The sequence below is a fragment of the Labrus mixtus genome, chromosome 20 (assembly GCF_963584025.1).
Source record: "Labrus mixtus chromosome 20, fLabMix1.1, whole genome shotgun sequence".
Classification (NCBI taxonomy): domain Eukaryota; kingdom Metazoa; phylum Chordata; class Actinopteri; order Labriformes; family Labridae; genus Labrus; species Labrus mixtus.
The window spans coordinates 6,437,221-6,464,904 of NC_083631.1; the positions used below are offsets into that span (position 1 = coordinate 6,437,221).

A 27,684-nucleotide genomic window follows, 5' to 3' on the forward strand; every position below is an offset into this window, starting at 1 on the left:
ACTGCACATCATTACAATCTGTGAATGTTTGCACTTCCTTCCTTAATCCTCCGTCTGACACCTCAGCTTTCATCTCCCCCTCTGATCTCTCAGCCTTTGAAACGAGCAGCTCCCCACCTGCTCGTCCCGGACATCTCCAGTACACACAGCACATGGAGCTGTTGAACGTATGCCCCCACATGCTCACTTTTGTTTATAATTCCATCACTTCAGGAGCAGAGCAGCGGGTTTACAGTGTTCACCAGGTAGAGAAAAAAAACTCGGAAACCTTCTCAAGTTTGAAGCGTCATCTCGGGTGTGTTGCCAAGGTAACTCGCTCCAAACATGAAACAACAGCAATAACCAAAAGCATGCTCACAGACGTGCACACATACACAACAAAACAAATATTTAACACAAACACAGCAAGAGCTTGAAAAGTCTAAACAAAGACACACGGACATAAAAGTGTCTCCTTTTACACACACATAGAATGATTTATCACACCTTTTGTTGATTGTTTTTGTTTTCCTTTTAATTTAATATTGACTAAACTTTTTGGAAAATGCTCTCTCTACATTCCTGCCAAAAAGAAACACAAATATTTTACGGAGGACTTTTAGGTCACACAGCACCATCAACTGATGAAAGCATGCAATTACACATTTAGAGAGGAACCTACAGTCTGCACAAACATAGTCTCATGTATCCAGGGTGTGAAGTTTATTTGCACTGACTTGTGATATCTGTGTGAAAAATGTCCTCACTGTCCTCACTCGTAGCTTTAAAACTTCTTAAACTGTCTTTTAAATATGACTTTCTTCACTACAAAGAAAAGCTTAAAAATGAGTCATCATCATCTTGTTGCTGATTTTCTGTGTTATATTTTTGGTTGGAGTTTGAGTCCATGTCTTTGATTGCTACCCGCTAAGGCCGTCCGTCTTCCTTCAGAGCCCCGGTTCTCCTTCAGGCTTTATCCCGGAGCTCTTCATCAACCGTCCTCACCTTTAGCAGCAGAAAATGAGTCTTCTCAGTTACAGCTCAACTTTCTGTCCATCACCGTTTTCTAAGAACAGACACAGAGAGAGAGGAGTGTTTCTACTTGGTAGAACTTTTTAATATTGTGCTTGTATGTACATTTATTTTCATGTCTGCATGTGCACATTTTGATCATACACATATATGAATGTGGATGTTTTTTTTTACATCCTTTTTTAAATTGATTCGAGTGGAAGCAGCTGAATGTTTGACAGAACTTTGAGTCCCAGACAGATTTCCCCAAGGGGACAATCAAGATCTACAATTCTACAATTTACTTAGCAGACTCTTTTATCCAAAGCGACGTACATCAGAGAGTAAGTACAACACAAGCAAGGATCTAGAAAAAAAGGGAACAATGTCAGTAAGAGCAAACGATCAGCTTTGAGTCTGATTGGACACACAGGTGCTGACAGGAAGTGACAAAGCACAACATTGAGGGCAGTTCTTGAGAGCTCTAATCAGTATAGAAACCATCTTATAAGTCATCGTTATCAAACAAAAACCATCGTCACAACCTTCATCATCATCAATAATATGGAGACCATCATCATTAAGTTAGTAGGTATTCATGAAAGAGCTGGGTCTTTAGCTTTTTCTTAAAGGTGCAGAGGGACTCTGCAGATCGAATGGAGTTTGGAAGTTCAAGTGTATCGTATCACACCATATCGTATGTCTAGTTTGTGTAAATGGTGTATGCATTCTGCAGAAACTCTGTATTTCTCTATTTAGTTGCCTCACACTTCCTACTGTTTCTGTCCCTTTGTGGTCCTCTCTTTCTAATAGTTTTATATCTTTTTGTGTTCATAATGCTTCTCTTTTTAGATGTTTTGCATCTCTCTTTTATCATGTTTATCTGTTTGATGTCATTGTATTTCTCTTGCAGCAGTTTTTTGTCTTTGTGTTTTTTTTTTTGTTTCTTTTGTGTTGTTTGATTGACTTTTAAAAAGAAATCTTGTGACTCAAATTAAACACAAAAAATGGCCCGTCCTGGCCTCATGGATCTTACAAAGTATGCCTGTCCTTGGCTAAAAGTGGATCATAAAGCTGTAAATGTGTGTTAAAGAAAAACAAATCATGTAAATACTCACTTTTTGGGATGAACGTCAGTGAGCTGCTGAAGATTCAGAACCGTGATAGCCCTTCTCTCGGTCCGTCATGCAAGAACTCGTGACCCAGCCCGCTACCACATTTCCCACAACAGACCTGAAAGATTCAAATAAAAACATGACAGCCATAGTGCTGAAGGTATTCAACATTCAGACATGTTTAGGAGCTCTGAGATGTATTTAAAGTTGTTATAAAGAAGGATAATATGTGACCTTTATTGTCTATCTAAACTAAAAAACAATCCAGCTGAGTATGTTTAGGCTTGTTGTGCAGTATTCTACCTTCAAGGGTCCCCATGCTTCAGGGTGTTTGGAGACACTGTCCTCATGTATCGTCTGTGAGAAGGCCGGCCAGGGAGTAGAGTGCTCAAACTTTGACGTGCTGGAGAACAACTCGTGTCCACATTCAGAACAAACATATATGCCTGTGAAGGAGAAAGGTGTGGATGAATGGATGGATAAATAAAGCAGCATGAACTTTGATTGAAATTGCATTCAAGTTAACGTCTCTTTGTTATACTCACCAGGTTGAAAGTGGTGTTTGTATTCCTCTCCTCCAGAGAACGAGCAATACGACATTTCATCCATTTCAAACGCCCGGTGACTCCAACCTGAAGACAGTTTGTGTGTTTTCAACAAGTCACCCGGCTAAAGCTGGAACAAACCTGCATGTCCAGATCAAATGTCAGCAGCGCGCTCCTTGTGTAAGGCATGTTGTAATACTCCTTACGTCCACTAGATGGCAGCACTTACATAAACTTTGGTGTAGACTTCATAACCAGCCAAAAATACGGAGTCATAAACTTACAAAAAGAGACAAATCTACATGTCAATCAATACATATTCTAATAATATAACAATCATTATCAATTATTAAACAATCTGTATAAGTAAAACAAGTTGGAGTTGTGTGATTCATTAAGTTAATTATTCATTCAGGTGAAAAGCATCATCTGAGAGAGTAATGTACCTGACATCTGATTTAACTTACAAAAAACGACTCTGTATTAGAATTTGTTCAAATAAACAAAAAACTGAAAGGTTTTAATCAGAAAAAATATATATTGATTGTATTAGAAAGCTAAAATGTCATCAACAAACCAAAAAAATCAATTCAGCATAATGCCGTGATATTTTGTGTGGCGATATTATATCGATTCATGGCTGCAAAGTATCGATATTTTTATTTTAATAATAGCAAATAGGCTTTATTTATATTTGAATCACTAAAGGGGTTACACAATTCATTTTGAATATGCAGCGTTGTTAAAAAAAATTGTTATTTAGTTATTGATTTAGTTTAATTTTGTGGACATACGCAGTCAAAAAAGTGAAATAGCAATATATTATATCATGATTCTCAGCATGTTTAAAATCAGAATAATATTGAATCGTGTTGTAAGTTTGGTGATAATATCGTATCGTGTGGCCTCTGTTGATTCCCACCCCACAACAAACTGTGAAAGTCGTGTTATTTGAATTAAAAAATAAACATTTATTTCAGAATTTGCATATAAGTCTGATCGCGCCATTCACAAAAAGCTCCTTCAGAGTGAAAATAGGATATAATGTAACAAACCAAACACCACAGTTAAATGTCATTATTGATGAAATAGGTATTCAAATATCATGAGTAGTCATTGGAAAAGGTTCACACACATCTGTTAAGAATCTTTCAGACGGACTTGTGCGCTTGTTTCATTCCTTTGAGAGTTTGAAGGAGAAAATGATCTAAAAACTGTGGAAGGAATAATTTAAAAAGAGATAAAATTATTTCAAAGAGATAATTATAGCTGTAATAAATAGATCTTGACATATGTCAAACTGATGATGAGTCTTCCCTGCAGATGATGCTGATGATTGCATAATAAATGTGTTTTCGACAGATCTTCTGTTTTTGCAGTCCGGTGAGGCCATCTTTCATCAGAGCCCTGGTGTTCCCTTATCGGGTTTTTATCCCAGAACACTTCATCCACTGTCCACACCTTCAGCTTCACAGAGAAATGTCTAAAGCTCCAGCAGCGCTTTCCTCCAACAGCTCACCTTACTGTCCATCGACCTTATCTGTGAAAAGAGGGTACAGACTCTGTCTTGAACCAGCGGAGACTAAAACACTTCTAAATAAACAATTGTGTTACTTATAATAAACAAAGAAATTAGTCAATACTGCACCCTGAATGCTGAAAAACAGGCATACAGTAAAACATACTACTACAAATTACACACAGCCAACGTAACAGGATGGTGTTGTGATAGAGCCCGACTACTAGCATACCTTTAGGGACGAACTTCAGTGAGCTGCTGAATATTCAGAAGCGAGAGACTCCTTTGGACGGACCATCATTCACAAACTCATGACCCAATCCATTCCCACATTTCCCACAGCGTACCTGAAACGACAAATCACACATCTCAGTCAGGACTGTGTGTTTATTCTTTTCTAGTCTTTTAAAAGGTTATAGGATGTTTACCACACAGCTGTACCAGATGGTGTGTTTTATACCACTGTTTAAACTTGTTTTGGACAGACTAGAGATTAATGTAGCACACTAACAGTGACATATAGATTTAAAAGGTTGATCTCTTTTCTAATGGCTGTACCTTGTATGCCCCTGGTCTCTCCTTGTGTTTAGACACACTGTCCTCTTGGACGGTCTCTGTGAACGCCGGCCAGGGGGACGAGTGCTCAAACTTGGATCTGCTGGAGAACAGCTGGTGGTCGCATTTGGAGCAGACATAAATCCCTGAGCAGGAGAGGATGGAGGGGATGATGGTTGGTGTGTAAGGGCACAAGATTGTCATATTTATATTTAGTTTATTTGCTCATTCAAGTGTGTGATTTCAAACACAACATACACCTTTTCTCAAAAGACTTACACACTCTCCATGAACAAGTGTAACATTTGAAATGTTGAAATGTTAGGATGGTTTTAAAGGCCCACGGCTGAGGAGGGTCCTAAAAATAATATACGAGTTGTTTTTAATTTCATTATGCTTGTGTTTTCATGAGGCCCCAAATCCCTGACAGCGCCCCTGAATACAACCTTATTAAAAATGTCCATGGCATAGGTATGCCTTATATGTGCAACAACTAATGTTTGTTATCCTTTCATCATTCACAGATATGAGTTTTTATACTAACACATTTTAGACAACTTTTCACGTATGTTTAAGTGTGTATTGTTGTGTCTTCGTTTGTTATACAACATCCCGTTTTGTAACAGAATTGTTGAGTAACCTTGGCAACAGGTTACAAAAGTTAACTAGTTACGACTCTTTCACGATTTGCAACATCCATCCACATAGTTTAGTGAAAGCAACAACAAAACAATACGTAATCGAAGTTATTACCGAAAAAATGTCAAAAATGTAAATGAAGCTGCTGGTAAAAACGTCACAGTGAATCGTTAGCTTCCGGTAGCTAGCTAGTTCGTTTACGTGAACTCTACTTTTACTAAACAGTCGATAAAAACACTCGATATTTGAAGATCTGGATGAAGTGAAAGAAGTAAAAGCTTTTAAGTTACCTGTTTTGAAATGGTCTTTGTAGACCTCTCCACCGAAGAAACTACAAAACGACATGGCTCTGTTTTTTCGGTCAGTGTGTTGGTTTTATCTCCGGCTCTTCTGTGCGGGTCAGGTAAAGTTTTTCTGATAAACTAGAAATATTTTGTTTACTACAACGGCAATATCCGGTTTGTGCGTTAGCCTTCAAAATAAAAGAGTGATCACCACAATACTACTTGATAAATCACCATCAAATAAACCTGACATTTTAATATCCGCTATACAGACTGCTATTATTTGTTCTTTGTTATTAATATCAATAAATGTGTTAATTCATTTGTGAATTAACCCCAGCTATTAATTTTGTATTTGTATTTTTATAGGCATCCAGAATATTTAAAGAACTCCATTTCAAAAACATTTTCATCGTGTTTTTTTTGTTTTTTAGGTGAAGAATCAAGCAAGCACGGAGCCCTGGAGGTGACATGGATGGGTTTTTTTTCATCTCGCATGTTCTTTTACTGCGGTTCTGCCAATAGCACTCTGTTCAATAGTCTGTTATTTAACTTGGCTTTGAGTTAAGCTTTTTTACTTAAATGCTATTTCAACCGGTCTGAATGGTCTAGTGTGTTAATACAATATAACTAGCACATTTGCAGTATTTGGAGGTGTCTCCTATGAAGATAAAGTATCAAGTTGACTAAACGCTATTTCCGTACCTCTAGAGTGTAGAAATTGAACCAAATGGATTAGAAATGGGTAAGGGTACATGTATGGTAATTACACACAATGTTTTATTAATGAAATAAAAAGTTTGAAACACATTATACAGTGACAAACCCAGAGGTAGACACTCAGAAACAAGTCAACTCAAGGTCTTACAGTAATACATAGCTGCATGTTACAGGTGTGAAGTCACAGCAACTGAAGCAGCAGTTACTTTTCAAGGAAAGCACTTTAATAAATGAAATTACCATTAGCCTTCATTGTTCCCATCTTCTTATATTTCCTTAAAAGCTGCTATAGGAAACATTCAGCAACAAAATGTCACGCTACATTCACAAAACAATGGTTTACACATTTATTTACTGTATTCCTCACCTGTACTGATCAGAACTTATTCAAGAATATATTTATGACAAATAGACTATTTTGAATGGACAATGTGTCACTCAGTAACAAAAAAATACTACTACTGAATTCTTAGGAATCATATGAGAACTCACACAGGTGAGAAACTGTACCTCTGCAACACTTGCAGGGAAAGATTCAGTCAGTTAAGAAAGTTGCAAAGGCATGTAAATCTTCATACAAGTTACAAGGTGTATGTAAAGAATTGAATGTTATATTATATACAGTGTTTCTAAAACTACAAAATGTTTACAAAAATGTTATTCAAATGATTCCAGGCAAGCTATGATTGGAGAGAGGGGCACGCCAGTGTCCACTCGACAGACATGGTGGGATAGGGACCCTCTCCCCACTTACACATAGACAGAGAGACACAACACAAAATACTACTCAAACAATTGGGGACGGATAACATCCCTCAATGACATGTAGAAATCCAGTGCCTCTGATGTGTTGTTTGGAAAGCCTAACCCTGATTCTTCCATGGTGATGGTACAGACATCAAACATGTCCTCATCACATGGGATGGTTGTTAGGAACTTGCAGGTCTGCTTGGCTGTAGCCAGGTCAATGGCATTAAAATGGACTATGTGGTCATCTGCACCCCACAAATGAGGTGCTGAAAACATGATGTTAGGTATCCCACTGGGCACAGTAGGGTTCCTAGATGGTCGGATGCGATGTGTGTTCCAGACATTTCGTATCTTATTTAACTCCTCCTGAAAAAATGCAGAGCGATGCAGGTTATACATTACTCTTAAAGAGAGAGAGAGAGAGAGAGAGAGAAAGGAAGACACACACAGACAGAGAGAGAGAGAGACAGTGGAGGAGAACTAAACAGTATTTCACGTTAAATATACATTTTACATATGTGTACACATTACATGGATTACAGGTCAAAGTTTATTCCCAAGTTATATTTTCTAAACAAATTCCCCTTGCTTGGGTATAAGGGTATATAAGGGTATATGTAGCACACTTGAATGAACCACAGTGCGCTTGGAGTTGTATGTTGTTTTACTTTTTTCTGCAAACATAAACATATAGCAGCATTGTAAATCATACGCTCCTCTCTGAGCTTCATCAGAACAACACCATGATCGACCTGCGCTGACCAAGAGCGACCCTTTACCACAAACTCCCTCTTGTGGTGAAACTCTGGAATTACAATGCCTATAGTAAAGGAAAGAACATTCCTCTTTACTCCTTAAAATTCCTCACTTATTATAAGTCGCACGGGCGAGATAGTAACTGACTATCTTGCGCGTGCGATTTACTGTATCTCGCGCGTGCGAAAAACATCCATGTCACCTCCAGGGCTCCGTAAGCAAGTGAGGAATGGTAAAAAAAAACAACAACAAAAAAAACTATGTGCAAAATTAGGCAAGTGGGAGGAATGGTGATTTTTAAGCTATTTGTGTCTCACGTAAAATCTTGTCTTTGGGTTCTGATCGTTTGCAGTTTGACTTTATGTTGATACATTTATGTTGTTGCACTTTGAGGGAAAACCCCAGCTGACCTGGAGGCAATAGTAATTAATAATGAACAAATACAACAATACACTATATCTTTTTATACAGTTTTGGTAATAAAAACATTTGAATTATACAGGTTTCATTCATTCAAATCTTTTTGGAATTTACTCTTTTATTGTGAAACATTACAAGAGGAAGTATGTGACTGCTGCTGACAGCTCTCGGTTTGTGCGGAATGACAGATTTGATATGGGTTAGCTGAGTTTATCTTCCTGATATCCAGCCACTGTTGCTGATGTGTTGGTGCCCCAGAGACATGGAGACCACGATGTTACAGCTGAGGTCGTTTGTTCACAAGCGGCTCCACGCTGCGGCAGAGGAGATCCTCGGAGAGGTGGAGAAAACCGTCACGTTAGCTCTGTACGAAGCCGAAGTTAGTCGATCTAAAGAGGAGCTCGAAAGTCTGCGACACCAGCTGAGCTTACTGCGACAGAAACAAGGTTTGGGACCTTGGTTATGATGTTTAAATTGCATCTCTCATTTCCAGAATAATCCCTAAAGTATGAACCTATGCTGTGAATCATGCTCCACGCATGCGTGCACGGAGAGGTCCCCCCACGAAATACTGCAGAAGTTTTAGAAATGTTTTAATATTGTGTTTAATTACGCCTCTGGAAAAAGACAGTGATAGTATTGTGTTAAAGCAGCGACATCTGTAGCCGACTGAGAAAACTACAACAATTTACCCCGGTACTTTATTCACATAATATTACATCTTTTATTCTGAAAATTCCCGTTTATTTTCCTTTAATTTGCACCCAACACTGGGTTGTTTCATGCATTTTACAGTTTGTATGTTGTGTTAATTAAATGGAAAATGAATCGCGTGAAATAAAAACATGAGAAACTTTTGGATAACTTTATCTCCTATTGCTTTTACAGCTGAGGGACCATCACTGACCAGCAGAGAGGATTGTGATCCGCCTAATCTACATGAGAACCCAGAAGAGCCTAACTTGAGTGTTGAGGTACCGGGACCGTCTCAAACCAGTGGAGACGGGGACCTTAACAACTGGAACTACGGCGTGGATGAGGCAGACTTTAACATTTCTGAGATAAAAGAAGAGGAAAAGGAGGAGCTTTGTGATGACACCTCAACACAGGAGATTGTATTTCCTTCCCCTGAAACTGTGAAAAGCGAGCAGGATCAGCCAGAGGAAGACACAGCCTTGGAAATGCATCCAGTTTCTTTAGACTGCTCGGACGCTCAGAGGGAGAACAATGACAGTGGTGAGGAGTTTGTGAAAGGCAAAGGAGAACAGACCCAAACAATGGAGGGGAATGAGCAAATAGAAAGTGGCAGCCCTATTGAGAAGAGCCATCATGGATTACCTTCTGACAGTCATGCTAAAAATGAAAAGGGACGCAGTTTTTGCCATTTGTGTGGAAAGGGCTTTCAGTACATCGGCTCTTTGATGAAGCACATAAAAGCACACGAGAACAAAACTGATTGCAGCATTTGTGGGATGACATGCAAGTCGAACGAAGATCTGAAAGGTCACTTGAAAGTTTGCCACAACAAGACGTGTTTTTGCGACATTTGTGGCAAGACTTTTGAAAGTAACCGCTGTCTCCAGATGCATGAAAAAATGCACGCGGGCGTTGTAGAATTTACGTGTCAGGAATGTGGCAAAACGTTTCACAGAAAAGAGCACCTGATTGTGCATGTGAGGACCCACTCTGGAGAGAAACCGTACCACTGTGATGTTTGCGGGAAAGCCTTCAGTCAGAGCCAGAACCTCACGATTCACAAGAGGAGTCACTCGGGGGAGAGGCCGTATCATTGTGTCCTGTGCGGGAAACTTTTTAACACAGGCAGTCACCTCAAAGCACACATGAGGTACCACTCAGGAGAAAAACCGTACCCCTGTGACGTTTGTGGTAAACGCTTTCGCCAAAGCGGACAGATGACGAGACATCGGACAACACACACGGGAGAGAGGCCGTACGCCTGCCACGTCTGTGGAATGAGGTACAGGTTTGCACCTAATCTTAAGGTGCATCTGCAAACTCACAAGCAGGCAGCTGCTGATTGAAGAAAATAACTGTATAAAACATGGACAAAGTCTCAAGGATGTTACCCATTGGTTTCTGAAACAGACTTTTGAATTAAGTCAGTAACTGGCAAAGAGGGGCAGTTAAGGTGAGCCTTCTGGCAAACAGCTAGATCAGCCACGCCCCTAAGTATACACATTTATGAATAACTTTACGGCTTAAAGGAGCAATGTATAACTCTGTCACCTAACTTTTAAAATTGGTACTGCAGTCCAAATTCAAAACATCGAAGAGAGCTTTCTCAGTTTCAGCTTCTCAGCTCTGGCTGTCGGTTTGTTGCTCCTAAAAGAAGAACCCTTGAATTGTTAGTTGTCCCTCCTTTATCGCCCTTTTCAACCACACATATGCTTTCAGTCTCTGTGGATGCCTCGACCTCTGGTATGGAGATTTTTCTAGAACTTAAATGTGCCTGTTGTCGACACTCAATATGTACTCACAAAACTGATCAAATGTCATGTGTGTACTTGTGATTCTGAGTAATGTCTTCTTAGGGTTCAAGCTTCAACATGGGGTCAATAAAGTTGGATTTTCTGTCACCACAATACGGTAGTTTGCTTATCTTTGCTACCAGATTCATGCATTTGACTCAATCCTTTAGTCGGTCCCAACATCACTGCAGAGAGACGGCTTGCAACACCCACCAGAGGACTGCGGTCAAGTGAGCCGTCATTTGCAAAACCCCGGTGAAGCCTGCCGCCGCTTGAAAAAATGATGCGCATCTATACAATGATTTACGGTACCGGTGCTTGGCTCGCCAAAAAGAAGGAATGCGGCAGCATATTTTGACAACTTGCTATTGAATATGAAATGAAAAATACAATAAAAAATGTATTACAAAAATTGTAATGTGTAGTAATATTTTATTTTGAAAAATCTGTGACAGGTGACAAGAAACTTTCAATGGATTCTTATTCCTCAAGTCCCTGGCTGTAGTCCTGAGAATACTCAGCAGATTTCACTGTATAGTTTTTGAGATAATTAAAGGTTAAGTCTGCTCAAATTGCATTGAGACGCTATGATGTTTTAGTCATTTTGGTTATTTTTTTTTGGGGGGGGGACATTCACATGACATGTATGACTATTAAAACACAACTTGATCAGGTTATAATAATACGGCAGTAACAAGAAATGTTTTAGGCTAAGTCTCCTTTTTGAAGAGTTCAGTGTTCTGTTTCACCTTCCTTGGACAACAAGGAGACCACTGGCTGAAGATCTTAAGGCTTAATGTGGGCTTGTACCCTAACCCTGGTGTACAAGCAACTATTTTATATATTAATTCACTGTGTATACTAGACAGTTAAAGGGATTTTAAAATTCCAGTGCAGGGATTTAAGAATGAAGCGATGTGGTGAGATTTCTTGGCCCTGGTTAAAATATTACATGCAGCAGCTTTCTGCTTAAGCTGCAATTGTTTTATGGATTTTTTTGGGGTGGTCCAGAAAAGAGACTATTGCTATAGTGTAATCTGCTTGTAACGAACGCATACATTTTTCCAATCTTCCTGCTTATATCTCGCATTTTACTGTCTGTATCCTCATTTGTAGTCTTGTTGTTGTTGAATAGCAAGAAGAAAATAATCTATTTATTCTTGTTTTAAAAATTATAATCGTATTACATATTATACAATTTCAAGGACACAGCTGCATAGATATTCTAATAAATTAAACATTTTATTTTATAACTCGTAGGGAATAAGCCTTTCTCCTATGAACGCGTTAGTTAGAAACATCGTGAGTCATCTTCCTGGATAAACGATCTTTTAACGGTCCTCACGTCACACTTATTTTCTTCCGCGTCCACCGTTTCATCGTCACTCGGTTGTTTGTGTTCGTTATCTTTCAGAGAGCTTTTGTTTCGTCTACTTTTGTGCAGCAGAAGCAACAATGTTTCAGCTGAGGTCGTTTGTTCATCAGCGGCTGTACGCAGCAGCAGAGGAGATCCTCGGAGAGGTGGAGAAAGTCATGACGTTAGCTTTGTATGAAGCCGACGTTCAGCGGCCGATACAAGAGCCCGACAGTCCAAAACTGAACAGTCAGCGGCAGATATCAGGTTCGAGTCCCAAATATCACTACAATAGTATTCTAATTAAACATGTTGGCGTAGCCTATTAATAATAATCCGCATTCAGGTGTGACCAGTTGAAGTGTTAAAAAATATACTTAATGAAGACTTCGTGGATTTGAACTTTGATGTTCCGGTGTTATGGGTTAAATAGTGTCCGTTTTAACTGGTGACTTTAGGCCGAATGCGTTATGTAGCCTCGTTGTCATAGTTACAACAGATGTTATTGACGAAAGGTGTATTAACCTGGTATTAACTAATGCCTCGTTGTTGTGTTTTTTTTATTGTAGTGTTAAATATAGGCCTGCACATCAGACATGTCTTAAATACAATTTAAAAAACAAAGGCTTTCGGATTCGACACCTGTATTAACTACAAACAAACAAACAAACAAACAAACAAACAAAGTCTGCAGTTAACACGGTCACTCTTTCAACCACAACACTAGTGACTACTTTTTCATTGAAAACACGACTATGGCATCAAAACTAGTTTACAGGTTTTTCTACGACCATGTGAAGACATTGATGACTTGTAGCCAATGTTTAGTTGTAACCGGTGCTACAGTTTAAAGAGTGACTGTGGTCCTTGTTAACTGACTTTCAGCTGAACTCGTTTGTGGTTGTCATAGTAACAATATGTGTTAAAGATGGAGGGTGTCCTAATGGATGCCTCTTTGTTTTGTTTTTAATTTATTGTAATATCAAAATACTGATCAGATTAACTATTACTTTATTGAACAGCTAAACAAATAACATTAGTTTGGATACTTTCCATCTGTAACATCTGTTGTAACTATGACAACCACGTAGGCCTATGTTTGCGGGAGAAAGTTTCCGGTTAACACAAGAAAATCTGCTTCAGTCACACCGAGCGATTATTAAGACGCATCTCCTTCTTATCAGAGATGCTGCTTGTCAACAGGCAAAGGCAGGCAACTGCTTGGGACCCCTGGCCAGCAGGGGCATGGGCGGTTCTAGGCAGGGACCAACAGGGGCCAGTGCCCCTGTAAAACTGAGCTTGGTCCCCCCTGTGGCCACCCCTCCAAAAGGAAGCGCCCCCCTAATAACACATACACACGTATTATAAATCATGGTATTTTATGTTGTGTTATTTAATGATGTGCGCTGTTATTTGGCATTATATATATATATATATATATATATATATATATATATATATATATATATACATATATTAAAGTGATTATCTTTGTCTATTTTTCACCTGGGTTTAATGTTCCCCTCTGACAAAACAACTGGCCCCAGTTTGGCCCCCTCAGTAAAAGTGGTCTAGAACCACCACTGAGCAGGGGGCCACGGAGGGCTTATACATTTAACCATAAAACCATCGCAGTGGCTCAGAATGTGCAAATTTTACAATGACAGTAGGAAGCCTCCCAAATGGGGCCCCTTCTGACAGTACTCAATGTTGTTGTGCTGCTAACATTTTAAACCTGTGAAAACACCCAATATTCTGTTTAAGATTTAGTAAAAACATTGACAAAAAATATGACTCAAACAGTTATCTTTAATGTAAATTATTAATTTCCTCTACATATATTTAAATCTACTTTTGATACAGCTCTTATTTTAGATATTCAATCGATTAACATTTGCTCCCATGTCTTTTGCTTCTACAGAACCTCCACTGATCAACAGTGATGTGGCCGAAGAGGAGTCACTGCAGAAGATCTCATCACAACCATCGACACAGGAAGAGTCTTACTTGAGTAAGGCCGAGGTCCCGGGCCCCTCTGAAACCACGGAGGAAAGCTGCGTTGTCCAGGTTCACTTTGGGATAAAAGAGGAGCAGGAAGAACATGGATACTACAGCCAAACACAAGACGTCATGTATCCCTTTGAGGAAGTGGCAAAAAGAGAAGAAGATCAACCAGAGACTGAAGGTTTTGATGAAATGCAGCTAGTTACATCGGACGGCTCTGAAGCTTTCAGCGACAACAGAGGAAGTGATGAGGAGAGGGTTAAGAGAAAAGAAGCATCGGTGAACATGAACATTTCTGCTCAGAGGGAAAAGGAGCGTCTTGTCTGTTCCACATGTGGAAAGGGCTTCTGGTACATTTCTCCCTTTGTGAAGCACATAGAGACACACAAGAAAAGTGAGTCTGTCAGGGCGCTTGTACGTAATTTTCAGAGTTCTAACGATAAAAGTTTTTGTTGTCGTGTTTGTGGCAAGATGTTTTCCACTGCAGGCGGCCTTAAAGTGCATTCAAAGATACATGCAGGGATAAAAGACTTTAAATGCCAATATTGTGGGATTACCTTCGTCCAAAAGGGGAACCTAATTTCACACCTAAGGACCCATTCAGGGGAGCGACCGTTTCAGTGTGATTTATGTGGGAAAGCTTTTGGCCAGAAACAGAACCTGACCGTACACAAGAAGAGGAGACACCCGGGGGCGACACAGAATCTTTGTGGATCGGGTGTGAACGATTTCACCGTGGTGTTTCCTTAAAAAGACACAAGAAGATTCTTAAGGAGAAAACTCTTTTGCTGTGAGATCTGTGGCATATATCATTGCTTCTTTTTTTTTTTTTAAAACCTTGAGTTCACATACATGAATGTAATTGTTCACATATTTGGTTTTGCTCTACGCGTGTTACTAGAGTATACCTCTAGGGGGCAGGCCATGTGCAACTTCCAGATCAATGCACCAACACGCAGTAACAGTCCCTGACTTGTTTCCAGTTAGTTTTGCAGTTTTCTGTGTCAGCTGCTGAAATGAAACATATTCGTTGCCGGCTATTTGAGAAGCATGCTTGTGGCATATTGAACAGATGTGGATAGTGTGGACTTGGTCAACGGGTTTATCTTCAAAACTTTCTGCCATTGTTGTCCCTCCTCCTCTACACTGCCCCTACTGCTCATGTGCATACACTGCAACCTTGCAGCCATGTAGCGTACATTTTTGAGGATGTGCAAAGCAGATGCGTCAAACAGACTCAGGGCCAGGAGGCAGCCATCACGTGAACGTAAAGTTAAAAGCATTTATTTGTCTCCGGCCTGACCGAAAGTTGGTCAGACATAATTATGCACAGATGGTAGGTAGCACTGAGTAACCTTTCTATGTATGGATAAATTCATGTTGTTACCAAGTCAAATAACATTGATTGCATTTTCTACAAATACACCAATTAAAAAAAAAACAGATGTCAGGTTGCAATCCAAAATCTGAACAACTTCAGAGTCTCACAACAATGCCCTAGTGGTTAGTTCGCAAAACTAATGTACAGAGGCTGCAGTCCTCAAAGCGGGCGGTCTGGTTTTGAATACAACCTGCAGCTCCTTTGCCGCATGTCATTCCCCCCCCCCCCCCCCCCTCTCTCTCTCTCTCTCTCTCTCTCTCTCCATGATTTCCAACTCTATCCACTGTCCTGTCTCTCCAATAAAGGCTTAAAATAAGAATTGGTTGGTTAATTATAATTTAGGTTAAACTAACTTTAACTTCCCTCTTAGCAGAGTAGTTAGAGGCTTCTTTCGGCATAGGAGACAAAAAATATGACTACACTGGCTATCTTAAAATACAGATAGATTTCTGTTGGTCTATTCAACAATTTTAAGTAGCTTCTGTTCAACTTTAAAGTAGCCAATTAAATAACGTTGCCTGTACCTCGTTTATACCTGCAGAACCTCCACTGACAGCAAGGACTTTGAATGGAGATGAGGAGCTGCAGGAGAGCTCAACACAAGAGGAGTCTTACTTGAGTCAGGTGGAGGTCCCGGGCTCCTCTAAAACCCCCAAAGAAAGATGCTCTGTCCACATTGGCCTTGAAATGAACGGCGAGTGGGTAGAACATGGACATGACCGCCAAACACATGAGGTGAGTTATCCTTCTACTGAAAGGGAACAAGGTCAGCCAGTGAACGAAGCTTCTGCTGAAATGCAGCCAGTTTCTTCAGACGGCTCTGAAGCTGAGTGTGAAATCAAAGGTAGTGGTAAGGAGTGGGTGCAGAATGAAGGAGCACAGAAAAAGATGAGACAAAGAAGTCAAAGTGACCTTCATGTTTGTCCCACGTGTGGAAAGGGCTTCCGGTACATTTCTCCCTTCGTGAAGCACATGAAAAAACACAAGAAGATCAATGGTCCAACAAGGAAGCTTCTAGAGGATTTGCAAAGTCCTCACAGCAGAAAGGTTTGTGATGTTTGCGGCAAGAAGTTTTCCACTACCTATTGTCTGAAAATTCATTCAAAAATACATGCAGGGATTAGAGACTTTGAATGTCAAGACTGTGGGAAAACCTTTTACCAAAGAGGGAATCTGATGATGCACTTAAAGCGCCATTCAGGAGAGAGGCCGTACCAGTGTGACATCTGTGGAATTGCTTTCACCCTGAAACATAACCTCACAGCTCACAGGAGGAGACACACAGAGAGAGAACGGACCGTTGTGGATCCGTTGGGAAACAACACAAATGTTCCTGTTTAAATGTGTATCTACATTTGGAAGTTGAATAAATGAGCCATGAAATGGAAAAAAAAATCCTGTCTTTACTGTTATGGATACACTTCAGGGATCAATAAGGTATTCAAATACGGCTCTGAATAAAAAATAGAGCAAGTATTTTAGTCAATCCCCATGACTGTATGATATTAGAAATCTTAGTAATTTCAACATCAATACAGTTAATGTATTTACCAGTTCTTAGTCAAATAACATGCATGTTCTGTGGTATTCCTGAGTAAACTCTTCTTAGAGGTCAAGTTTTAATATGGGGACAATAATGTTTAAGATTATGTCAACACATAACTGGAGTTTCTTTCCAAGACCAAACATCACATTCAGTATAGAGACACAGTGCAGTGCATTTTGAATTTCAATATAATTGTAATCCTCTGATGGTCATAGTTTTAAAAAAAATGTGTTAACGGGTTTACCTATTAAAATACAAAATAAATGTAGCCATATCAGAGGGTTTTTTTTAGTGCACAATAGAGAAAAAAACACCCCCCTACAGACTGCTCAGATTTTACTGCCTGTATCCACATTTGTAGTCTTTTAGTTGTCTTATACATCAAATAAAAAGGGGCAGGGGTATCTAGATATTAATGACTTAACTGATATTTTTACTTGAATTACTTCGAGGGATAAGCATTTTAATTTTACCAACAAGCAAACAAAATATCAAACTAGTCTTATATATGGGAAGAGGAGTGAGTCGTCGTCTTCAATACATGATCTTTTAATGGTCCCTTCAGATATTTACTTCCGGGTGAAACCCCGCACTGAGCAGCTCGATTGTTTGAGTCCATTATCTTGTGAGCAGTTTTGTTTCGTCTACTTTTGTGCTTTTTGGAAGCAACAATGTTTCAGCTGAGGTTGTTTGTTCATCAGCGGCTGTGCACAGCAGCAGAGGAGATCCTCGGAGAGGTGGAGAAAGTCATGACGTTAGCTTTGCACGAAGCTGACGTTCGACGGCAGAAACAGGAGCCCGACAGTCAACTTCCAATAGTTACCTGTGTGCTGCAGATATCAAGTTCAGGTAAAAATGTTGTGGAAAGTTACGAAAACAATTGCTGATTTCAACTTTACTGTTGTGAAATCGCTTTCAATTGAAAAAAGTAGCCTTTTTCTTTAAATATTAATATCACTTCAGTCAAGTGAGTCTGTGGTTGTCATAGTTACAACAGAGAAAGACGGAAAGTGTCCTAACAGATTCCACTTTGTTTTTTCATTAGAGACATTTATGATGAGTATTTATGACACCATTATATAAACTAAACATAGAAGCATTAATTGGGACACTTAACTTCTTCAACATGTATTTTAATTAGCCAGTTAACATGATCACCCTTTAAACCGTTACACCGGTGTCACAGGGAAAGCTTTAGCTTGAGACTAATCAGAGATTGTTGGAATAAATGAAAAGCAGACTACAACTGTGAGAGAGCTTGACTTTATAAAGGCAAAGAAGAGTATAAAACTGTATCATCAGCAAAAAGATTAATTCTACAATTTTCCATTTTATCATTAATGTCATTAATGCACAGTGAGAATAAAAGTAATCCCAGGATGGATCCCTGGGGTACACCTGTGATGATAGCCCGGGCTATTAATTGAAGATTTACGGTAATTAAATTTTGCCTTTATGTCTTTAATATCCACAGAACCCCCTCTGACAACCAGTGCTCTGAATAGAGAGGAAGAGCTGCAGGGAACCTCATCACAACCATCGACACAAGAAGAGTCTAACTTAAGTCAGGCCGAGGTGCAGACTGACCTCTGTATTAAAGATGAGCAGAAAGAACATGAACATGACCGCCAAACACAGGAGGTTATTTATCCTTCTACTGAAACGGAACAAGATCAGCCAGTGAACGAAACTTCTGGTGAAATGCAGCCAGTCTCTTCAGACGGCTCTGAAGCTGAGAGTGAAATCAAAGGCAGTGATGAGGAGGTGGTGCAGAATAAAGGAGCACAGAAAAAGATGAGACAAAGGCCTGATGGAAAATATTTTGCTAGAAGTCAAAGTGACCTTCATGTTTGTCCCACGTGTGGAAAGGGCTTCCGGTACATTGCTCCCTTCTTGAAGCACATGAAAAAACACAAGAACATCAATGGTCCAACAAGGAAGCTTCTAGAGGATTTGCAAAGTTCTCACAGCAGAAAGGTTTGTGATGTTTGCGGCAAGAATTTTGCCCATACCTGGGGTCTGAAGATTCATTCAAAAATACATGCAGGGATTAGAGACTTCAAATGTCAAGAATGTGGGAAAACCTTTTCCCAAAGAGCGAATCTGATGATGCACTTAACGAGCCATTCAGGAGAGAGGCCGTACCAGTGTGACATCTGTGGAATTTCTTTCACCCTGAAACATAACCTCACAGCTCACAGGAGGAGACACACGGGAGAGAGACCGAATCGTCGTGGGTCAGTGGGGAAACAATTACACACACATACAAAAAGAAGATGAATTAACCTGTCCCCTGTGAGAGCCTTGGTTAAACATTTTGTCATGAGAGAAAGTAGGTTCGACATAATTATCAACACACAGTAAACACACATTGGTACAAGGTCGAATGACACAAGTTTTGAATTTGATTGTGCGATTTTCAACAAATATATTTTTTTGTTACAAATGTTCCTGTTTAAATGTGTATCTACATTTGGAAGTTGAATAAATAAAAAATCTGTCTTTACACTTGGATAACCTTCAGAGATCAACAAGGTGTTGAAATACAGTTCTGAATAGAAAATATACCACTTTTTTATTTCATTTTTTTCTTACTGTTGGAATATCCTGCTCGTCCACAGCTGTTAAATTTGGAATAAACACATTTGGCAGAGCACAGATAAACTCTAGTGCAGATTAGAATCAACAAAATTAAAAATCATGAATTGAACAGCATAAAATAAACACTTCAAGCATTGTATACGCTTCCATAGCAAGTATTTTATGATCGGCCTGTTCCCAATGAATGTATGATATTAGAAATCTTAGTGATTTCAACATCAATATAGTTCATGTATTAACCAGTTCATAGACAAGTATCATGCATTTTATTTTGTATTACTGAGTAAACTCCTTAGAATGTTTAATATTATGTCAACACATAACTGGAGTTTCCTTCCAAGACCAAACATCACATTCAGTATAGAGACACAGAGTGCAGTGAACTATGACTTTCCTCAAAATTGTAATCATCTGATGGGCATCGTTTCAAACTAAATGTGTTAACGGGTTTACCTATTAAAATACAAAATAAATGTAGCCATATCAGAGGGTTTTTTTAGTGCACAATAGAGAAAAAAACATCATCCTACAGACTGCTCACATTTTACTGCCTGTATCCACATTTGTAGTCTTTTAGTTGTCTTATACAGCAAATAAAAAGGGGCAGGGGTATCTAGATATTAATGACTTAACTGATATTTTTACTTGAATTACTTCCGAGGGATAAGCATTTTAATTTTACCAACCAGAAAACACAATATCAAACTAGTCTTACATATGGGAAGAGGAGTGAGTCGTCGTCTTCAATACATGATCTTTTAATGGTCGTCTCTTCAGATATTTACTTCCGGGTGAAACCCCGCACTAAGCAGCTCGATCGTTTGAGTCCATTGTCTTGTGAGCAGTTTTGTTTCGTCTACTTTTGTGCTTTTTGGAAGCAACAATGTTTCAGCTGAGGTTGTTTGTTCATCAGCGGCTGTGCACAGCAGCAGAGGAGATCCTCGGAGAGGTGGAGAAAGTCATGACGTTAGCTTTGCACGAAGCTGACGTTCGACGGCAGAAACAGGAGCCCGACAGTCAACTTCCAATAGTTACCTGTGTGCTGCAGATATCAAGTTCAGGTAAAAATGTTGTGGAAAGTTACGAAAACAATTGCTGATTTCAACTTTACTGTTGTGAAATCGCTTTCAATTGAAAAAAGTAGCCTTTTTCTTTAAATATTAATATCACTTCAGTCAAGTGAGTCTGTGGTTGTCATAGTTACAACAGAGAAAGACGGAAAGTGTCCTAACAGATTCTACTTTGTTTTTTCATTAGAGACATTTATGATGAGTATTTATGACACCATTATATAAACTAAACATAGAAGCATTAATTGGGACACTTAACTTCTTCAACATGTGTTTTAATTTGCCAGTTAACATGATCACCCTTTAAACCGTTACACCGGTGTCACAGGGAAAGCTTTAGCTTGAGACTAATCAGAGATTGTTGGAATAAATGAAAAGCAGACTACAACTGTGAGAGAGCTTGACTTTATAAAGGCAAAGAAGAGTATAAAACTGTATCATCAGCAAAAAGATTAATTCTACAATTTTCTATTTGATCAATAATGTCATTAATGCACAGTGAGAATAAAAGTAATCCCAGGATGGATCCCTGGGGTACTCCTTAATTAATAGCCCCAGGGATAAATTGAAGTTTTACGGTAATTAACTTTTGCCTTCATCTCATTTATATCCACAGAACCCCCTCTGACAACCAGTGCTTTGAATAGAGAGGAAGAGCTGCAGGGAACCTCATCACAACCATCGACACAAGAAGAGTCTAACTTAAGTCAGGCCGAGGTGCAGACTGACCTCTGTATTAAAGATGAGCAGGAAGAACATGAACATGACCGCCAAACACAGGAGGTTATTTATCCTTCTACTGAAACGGAACAAGATCAGCCAGTGAACGAAACTTCTGGTGAAATGCAGTCAGTTTCTTCAGACGACTCTGAAGCTGAGAGTGAAATCAAAGGTAGTGATGAGGAGGGGGTGCAGAATAAAGGAGCACAGAAAAAGATGAGACCAAAGCCTGATGTAAAATCTTCTGCTAGAAGTCAAACTGACTTTTGTGTTTGTCCCACGTGTGGACAGGGTTTCTTGTCCATTGCTCCCTTCGAGAAGCACCTGAAAATACACAAACAGGAGCCTGACAGTCAACGTCCAATACCGACCTGTGTGCTGCAGATATCAGGTTTGGGTAAAAATGTTTTGGAAATTTACGAAAATACAATTGCTGATTTAACCTTTACTGTTTGGAAATCGTCTTAAATTGAGAATAATAGCCTTTTTCTTTCAATATTAATGAGGGTGCCGGTGTTACAGTTTAAAGTGTGACCATGTTTACTGTCGTCTTTCAGTCATGTGAGTCTGTTGTTGTCATTGTTAAAACAGTGAATGACGGAACATGCCCTAACGGATGCCACTTTGTTTTTGTTTTTTCATTAGAGACATATATGATGAGTATTTATGACACCATTATATAAACTAAACATAGAAGCATTAATTGGGACACTTAACTTCTTCAACATGTGTTTTAATTAGCCAGTTAACATGATCACCCTTTAAACCGTTACACCGGTGTCACAGGGAAAGCTTTAGCTTGAGACTAATCAGAGATTGTTGGAATAAGTTACAAGCAGTCTGCAACTGTGAGAGAGCTTGACTTTGTTAAGGCAAAAGTGTATAAAACTGTATCATCAGCATAATGATTAATTTTACAATTTTCCATTTTATCAGTGATGTCATTAATACACAGTGAGAATAAAAGTAGTCCCAGGATGGATCCCTGGGGTACACCTGTGATGATAGCCCGGGCTATTAATTGAAGATTTACGGTAATTAACTTTTGCCTTTATGTCTTTAATATCCACAGAACCGCCTCTGACAACCAGTGCTCTGAATAGAGAGGAAGAGCTGCAGGGAACCTCATCACAACCATCGACACAAGAAGAGTCTAACTTAAGTCAGGCCGAGGTGCAGACTGACCTCTGTATTAAAGATGACCAGGAAGAACATGAACATGACCGCCAAACACAGGAGGTTATTTATCCTTCTACTGAAACGGAACAAGATCAGCCAGTGAACGAAACTTCTGGTGAAATGCAGCCAATTTCTTCAGACGGCTCTGAAGCTGAGAGTGAAATCAAAGGCAGTGGTGAGGAGGTGGTGCAGAATGAAGGAGCACAGAAAAAGATGAGACGGAAGACTGATAGAACATTTTTTGCTAGTGGTCAAACTGACCTTCTTGTTTGTCCCACGTGTGGAAAGGGTTTCTGGTTCATTTCTCCCTTGGTGAAGCACATGAAAAAACACAAGAAGATCAATGGTCCAACAAAGAAGCTTCTAAAGGATATGCAAAAATTTCTCAGAAGAAAGGATTGTAATGTTTGTGGCAAGAAGTTTACCACTACCCATTGTCTGAGACTTCATTCAAAAATACATGCAGGAATTAGAGACTTTAAATGCCAAGTCTGTGGGATAACCTTTTGCAAAAGACGTAATCTTATTAGTCACTTACGGACCAAACGCCACAAGAGGAGACACGAGGAGGATATCCTAAATCGTTTTGGAACAGGGCAGAAACGATTGTGGAAGTGTTCTTGTGCAAGATACTGAACCCCGAGTTGCAACAGAAGGCATAGCCATCTGTGTGTGAATGTGACTAGTACTGTACTAACTCTCAGATGGATGTCACTTTTGAGAAAAGGGTCTGCTAAAAGAAATTCTAACATTGTTAAATTGTTAAAGATCTGTCCTGTCTTTAGTGAAGTTTATACGGCTGAACAAATACATTCACAGAAGACTCTTTTCAGAAAATAAATCAAATAGGCTTTGATTGCATTTGACATTGTCCTGCTTGTCTTTGTCTAATATAATGAGGAACTGTACATCTTTGAGTTGAATTCTTGGCATCAAACATTTCAAGACACATAAATACTTCAGTATTTATTCTCACACTGTAGGAAATACAAATAAACAATGATAATAATGTCTAGTCACAACTCTAAATGTAACTTTTTTTTATCATCCCTGAGGAGTCATATTCTGTTGTGGAAATATCCATTTTCAGTACTTTCCATTTGACCAAATGTTAGTAGGCCAGTCAATGGGTAGACATTTTTACAGCAGACTATCAATGATGTATTTCACTCATTTAATCAACCACAACCATAGTCCTGCTTGTGTTCTGTGATATGATGTTTAACTGTAATCTACTGTAAATCCTCAGTAAATCATTTCAGATGGACGGGAACACCAGAATAAAACATTTCAGGACAAAATAAAGTTGTTTTTTTAGAAAAAATTAGATGTTTTCAGAAACAACTACAAAAGATCCCGTTAGTGGATCATCGTCTCTAATATATGATCTTTGTAAGCACAGTCTTTACATCCGTATCCGCTGTCACAGCCACAAAGCACACCTCGGCTGAAGAAGCTCAACTGTCTCCTTTTCGACTGTACGTTTTTTCTATAAATTATTTTTCGTCCACATTTGTGCACTTTCGAAACAACAATGTTTCAGCTGAGGTCGTTCGTTCATCAGCGGCTTCACGCAGCAGCAGAGGAGATCCTCGGAGAGGTGGAGAAGATGTTAGCTTTGTGGGAAGTAGACATGCAGCCAGCAAAAGAGAAACCCGATGAGCGTCCAGAACTAGGTATGTGATTTTAGTAGAGGAACTTGGGCCCCTAAAAGTTGAGATACCCCTACCCGAGGTAGAACAAAGCACGACCATATTTTTCATAACTTGAACATGTCTAGTTTATGAAACGGATTGTTGTCTAAAAACATTTTACTGCAAAATAACTTTTTTTTTGGATGTTTTATGCCTCTTACCAAAAAAACGAAAATAGGTCAAATTAGGGCTTCTCCAAAAGGGACAGCTCTAGCCTTATCACACGTATCTCTGGGAATCAGAATCAGAATTTCATGGCGACCTGGTACAATGGGCCCCTATGGATGTGTATGTGGGAGGAGGTGGCCACAAACAATAGATTAAGACTCAACAACAAGACACAATATAATTGTATTCTGTAATATATATATAATTAAACATTTTATAGTTATTCCTAATATATTTTGTCTCATATTTTCTATCTTACATATGATTTATATGATGACACTCAGAGTCAACCCGCTGCTTTCAACAATATTGTCACCTGTAACCTGTCACCTGGCAACCAATGGAGCTGGGATACAAAACAATTCTTATGATGGCGTAAATGTGTGTAAGGTAAATTAGGATAACAATCATGCAAACATGTTTATAAAAAACTTCTTTATACACTTATTTTACCTCATTATATATAATGACATTTGCTTTTAAATGCTAATTACAAAGGATGATTTCCACTTTTAGACAAAATGACTGTGAACCTGAGAGCTTAACACCTTGCAACTAAAAACCTGCTTTGTGTCACACTAAGCATCCCCTGGAGACAAAGTTTTACCTCTTATCTCACAGGAGCTTTAAGAAAACAATTGCTGCAGAAAATAACCATCAACAAAGTCAACCAACCAAACAAAGACAACACAACCAAATCAAGACACCACAACCAAAGACAACACAACCAAATCAAGACACCACAACTAAATCAAGACATCACAACCAAATCAAGACATCACAACCAAATCAAGACATCACAACCAAATCAAGACATCACAACCAAATCAAGACATCACAACTAAATCAAGACATCACAACTAAATCAATCAAGACACCATAACCAAATCAAGACACCACAACCAAATCAATCAAGACACCACAACCAAATCAAGATAATCAATAGAAAAGATTGCTGATGGCAAAATCTTACGCAGGAATCAAAATCAATTGTACACTTTAGTCTGATGAGCATTTAGCGTCTGATCAACATTGCCCTGCCTCCAAAGATAATAGCCCCCTTCGGATTCTCCATTCATATAATCTATTCTAAGACAAATGACAACATATAACCAAACAACTTTTTTGTTTAAAAATACATTTAGCTATGTTCTATTGTCTGTGGCTGGATTGCCTGTAGATGGTAATGCCTTTTCCTTGCATTTTGTTGTGTTGGCTGCATGTGGTTATTGTGTCAGTATTGTCTACTTTTTGTTGGCTTGTCTTTATTTTGCTGTATTTGATTGTGTTGAATGCATTTCTACAATTTTACAATTTATTTAGCAGACACTTTTATCCAAAGCAACGTACATTAGAGAGTAAGTAAAACAAAAGCAAGGATCTAGAGAGGAGGAAAACGATGTCAGTAAGTGCAAATGAACAGCTTTAAGTCAGATCGGACACAAATGCTGACAGGCAGTGCACAGAGGCAAAGCACAACATTGACAGCTGTTCTTGGGAGCTCAATCAGTATAGAAACCATCTTAAAATTATCAAACAAAACCATCGTCATTACCATCATCATCAATAATAATTTGGTTCTGTTGTCTTGATTTGGTTGTGATGACTTGATTTGGTTGTGATGACTTGATTTGGTTGTGATGACTTGATTTGGTTCTGTTGTCTTGATTTGGTTGTGTTGTCTTTGGTTGTGATGACTTGATTTGGTTCTGTTGTCTTGATTTGGTTGTGTTGTCTTTGGTAATGGTGTCTTGATTTGGTTGTGATGACTTGATTTGGTTATGGTGTCTTGATTTGGTTGTGATGACTTGCTATTCGTTACTGCTTTCAGCGGGTTGGTGTCATTTTCTACAGCCAAGATTCAGAGTTAGGGATACATTTGACGGTTCAAACTTGGCAGAAGGAGATTTTTCATCAGTAAACACCACTTACACAAGGACAGGACAAGATCAGCGAAGAGATAAGAGGTCAAACTTATATATATTATATTATTATATTATCTTATATAATGAGGTAAAATAAGTGTATAAAGAAGTTTCTTATAAACATGTCTGCATGATTATTTTCCTAATTCACTTCACACACATTTAAGCCATCATAAGAATTGTTTTGTATCCCAGTTCCATTGGTTGCCTGATAAATCATTCAACAAAAATTGCTATTGTAGCTTTTTTTTTAACACTTTATCATACTTAGGGTATTATAAAAACTATCCCTTCATCCAGTGTATCCTCTGAAGTAACTATGGTTCTTCTTAAAAGCAGGAGATATGGTGACTACACACCATCTTTATATGACTGAAATACATTAAAAAAAACTACAACAGGCTGTATAGCCAATTTACAAATAGACTATATGAAGTATATTTAATTTCTAAGAACTCAAGGTTATATATATCAATACTGTTTTTTAGTTCATTAATATTTCACAACTGATGTCAAGACAATGCTTTAATTTTTCAGAATGAAATAGAAACAATGTCATAGGTGACAATATTGTTGAAAGCAGCGGGTTGACTCTGAGTGTCATCATATAAATCATATGTAAGATAGAAAATATGAGACAAAATATATTAGGAATAACTATAAAATGTTTAATTATATATATATTACAGAATACAATTATATTGTGTCTTGTTAAGTCTTAATCTATTGTTTGTGGCCACCTCCTCCCACATACACATCCATAGGGCCCCATTGTACCAGGTCGCCCTGAAATTCTGATTCTGATTCCCAGAGATACGTGTGATAAGGCTAGAGCTGTCCCTTTTGGAGAAGCCCTAATTTGACCTATTTTCATTTTTTGGTAAGAGGCATAAAACATCCAAAAAAAGTTATTTTGCAGTAAAATATTTTTATACAACCATCCGTTTCATAAACTAGACATGTTCAAGTTATGAAAAATATGGTCGTGCTTTGTTCTACCTCGGGTTGGGGTATCTCAAAAACTAAAGCCTTTTTTGGGGGTTTGTTCCTCTACTATTTTTTACTCTTCTCATTAAAGTTTAAACTGTTTCGGATAATAGTAGATAGTTGAAAGCACACAAACAAGCGTGTATCTGTAGTGTAGGATACTTGCATAATGTGGTGGACCAGACATAAACATTTATTCTGATAAGAAAAGAAGCATGATCAGGACACATCCAGCCACGTTTGTGGTAGAAATAAACTCCAGAAATGGCTGAA

General features: G+C 38.7%; 5 protein-coding genes and 1 pseudogene across 5 annotated transcripts; 4 read left to right on the plus strand and 2 right to left on the minus strand.

The window, feature by feature from the left end:
- Nucleotides 1-838: 838 nt before the first annotated feature.
- On the minus strand, nucleotides 839-2,810 carry LOC132995470 (methionine-R-sulfoxide reductase B1-A-like; annotated as a pseudogene).
- A 787-nt stretch (nucleotides 2,811-3,597) lies between these two features.
- Nucleotides 3,598-5,799, minus strand: LOC132995471 (methionine-R-sulfoxide reductase B1-A-like). The gene is made up of 4 exons (XM_061065463.1): nucleotides 5,654-5,799; nucleotides 4,728-4,870; nucleotides 4,402-4,516; nucleotides 3,598-4,190 (listed from the first exon to the last, which is right to left on the minus strand). Exons 1-4 carry the CDS (start codon nucleotides 5,706-5,708, stop codon nucleotides 4,171-4,173), a joined length of 333 nt encoding a protein of 110 aa, XP_060921446.1. The 5' UTR covers nucleotides 5,709-5,799; the 3' UTR covers nucleotides 3,598-4,170.
- Nucleotides 5,800-8,441: 2,642 nt separating this feature from the next.
- On the plus strand, nucleotides 8,442-10,896 carry LOC132995446 (zinc finger protein 287-like). The gene is made up of 2 exons (XM_061065435.1): nucleotides 8,442-8,739; nucleotides 9,182-10,896. Exons 1-2 carry the CDS (start codon nucleotides 8,535-8,537, stop codon nucleotides 10,333-10,335), a joined length of 1,359 nt encoding a protein of 452 aa, XP_060921418.1. The 5' UTR covers nucleotides 8,442-8,534; the 3' UTR covers nucleotides 10,336-10,896.
- A 1,240-nt stretch (nucleotides 10,897-12,136) lies between these two features.
- On the plus strand, nucleotides 12,137-16,888 carry LOC132995442 (zinc finger protein 436-like). Its single transcript, XM_061065432.1, has 3 exons — nucleotides 12,137-12,403; nucleotides 14,058-14,534; nucleotides 16,063-16,888. The coding sequence occupies exons 1-3, from the start codon at nucleotides 12,238-12,240 to the stop codon at nucleotides 16,860-16,862; spliced, it is 1,443 nt and encodes a 480-aa protein (XP_060921415.1). The 5' UTR covers nucleotides 12,137-12,237; the 3' UTR covers nucleotides 16,863-16,888.
- A 732-nt stretch (nucleotides 16,889-17,620) lies between these two features.
- On the plus strand, nucleotides 17,621-19,634 carry zgc:173575 (uncharacterized protein LOC100141356 homolog). Its single transcript, XM_061065444.1, has 2 exons — nucleotides 17,621-17,916; nucleotides 18,542-19,634. Exons 1-2 carry the CDS (start codon nucleotides 17,739-17,741, stop codon nucleotides 19,345-19,347), a joined length of 984 nt encoding a protein of 327 aa, XP_060921427.1. The 5' UTR covers nucleotides 17,621-17,738; the 3' UTR covers nucleotides 19,348-19,634.
- Nucleotides 19,635-20,331: 697 nt separating this feature from the next.
- LOC132995445 (myoneurin-like) lies at nucleotides 20,332-23,545 on the plus strand. Its single transcript, XM_061065434.1, has 3 exons — nucleotides 20,332-20,729; nucleotides 21,355-21,855; nucleotides 22,531-23,545. Exons 1-3 carry the CDS (start codon nucleotides 20,552-20,554, stop codon nucleotides 23,271-23,273), a joined length of 1,422 nt encoding a protein of 473 aa, XP_060921417.1. The 5' UTR covers nucleotides 20,332-20,551; the 3' UTR covers nucleotides 23,274-23,545.
- The last annotated feature ends 4,139 nt before the right edge of the window (nucleotides 23,546-27,684 follow it).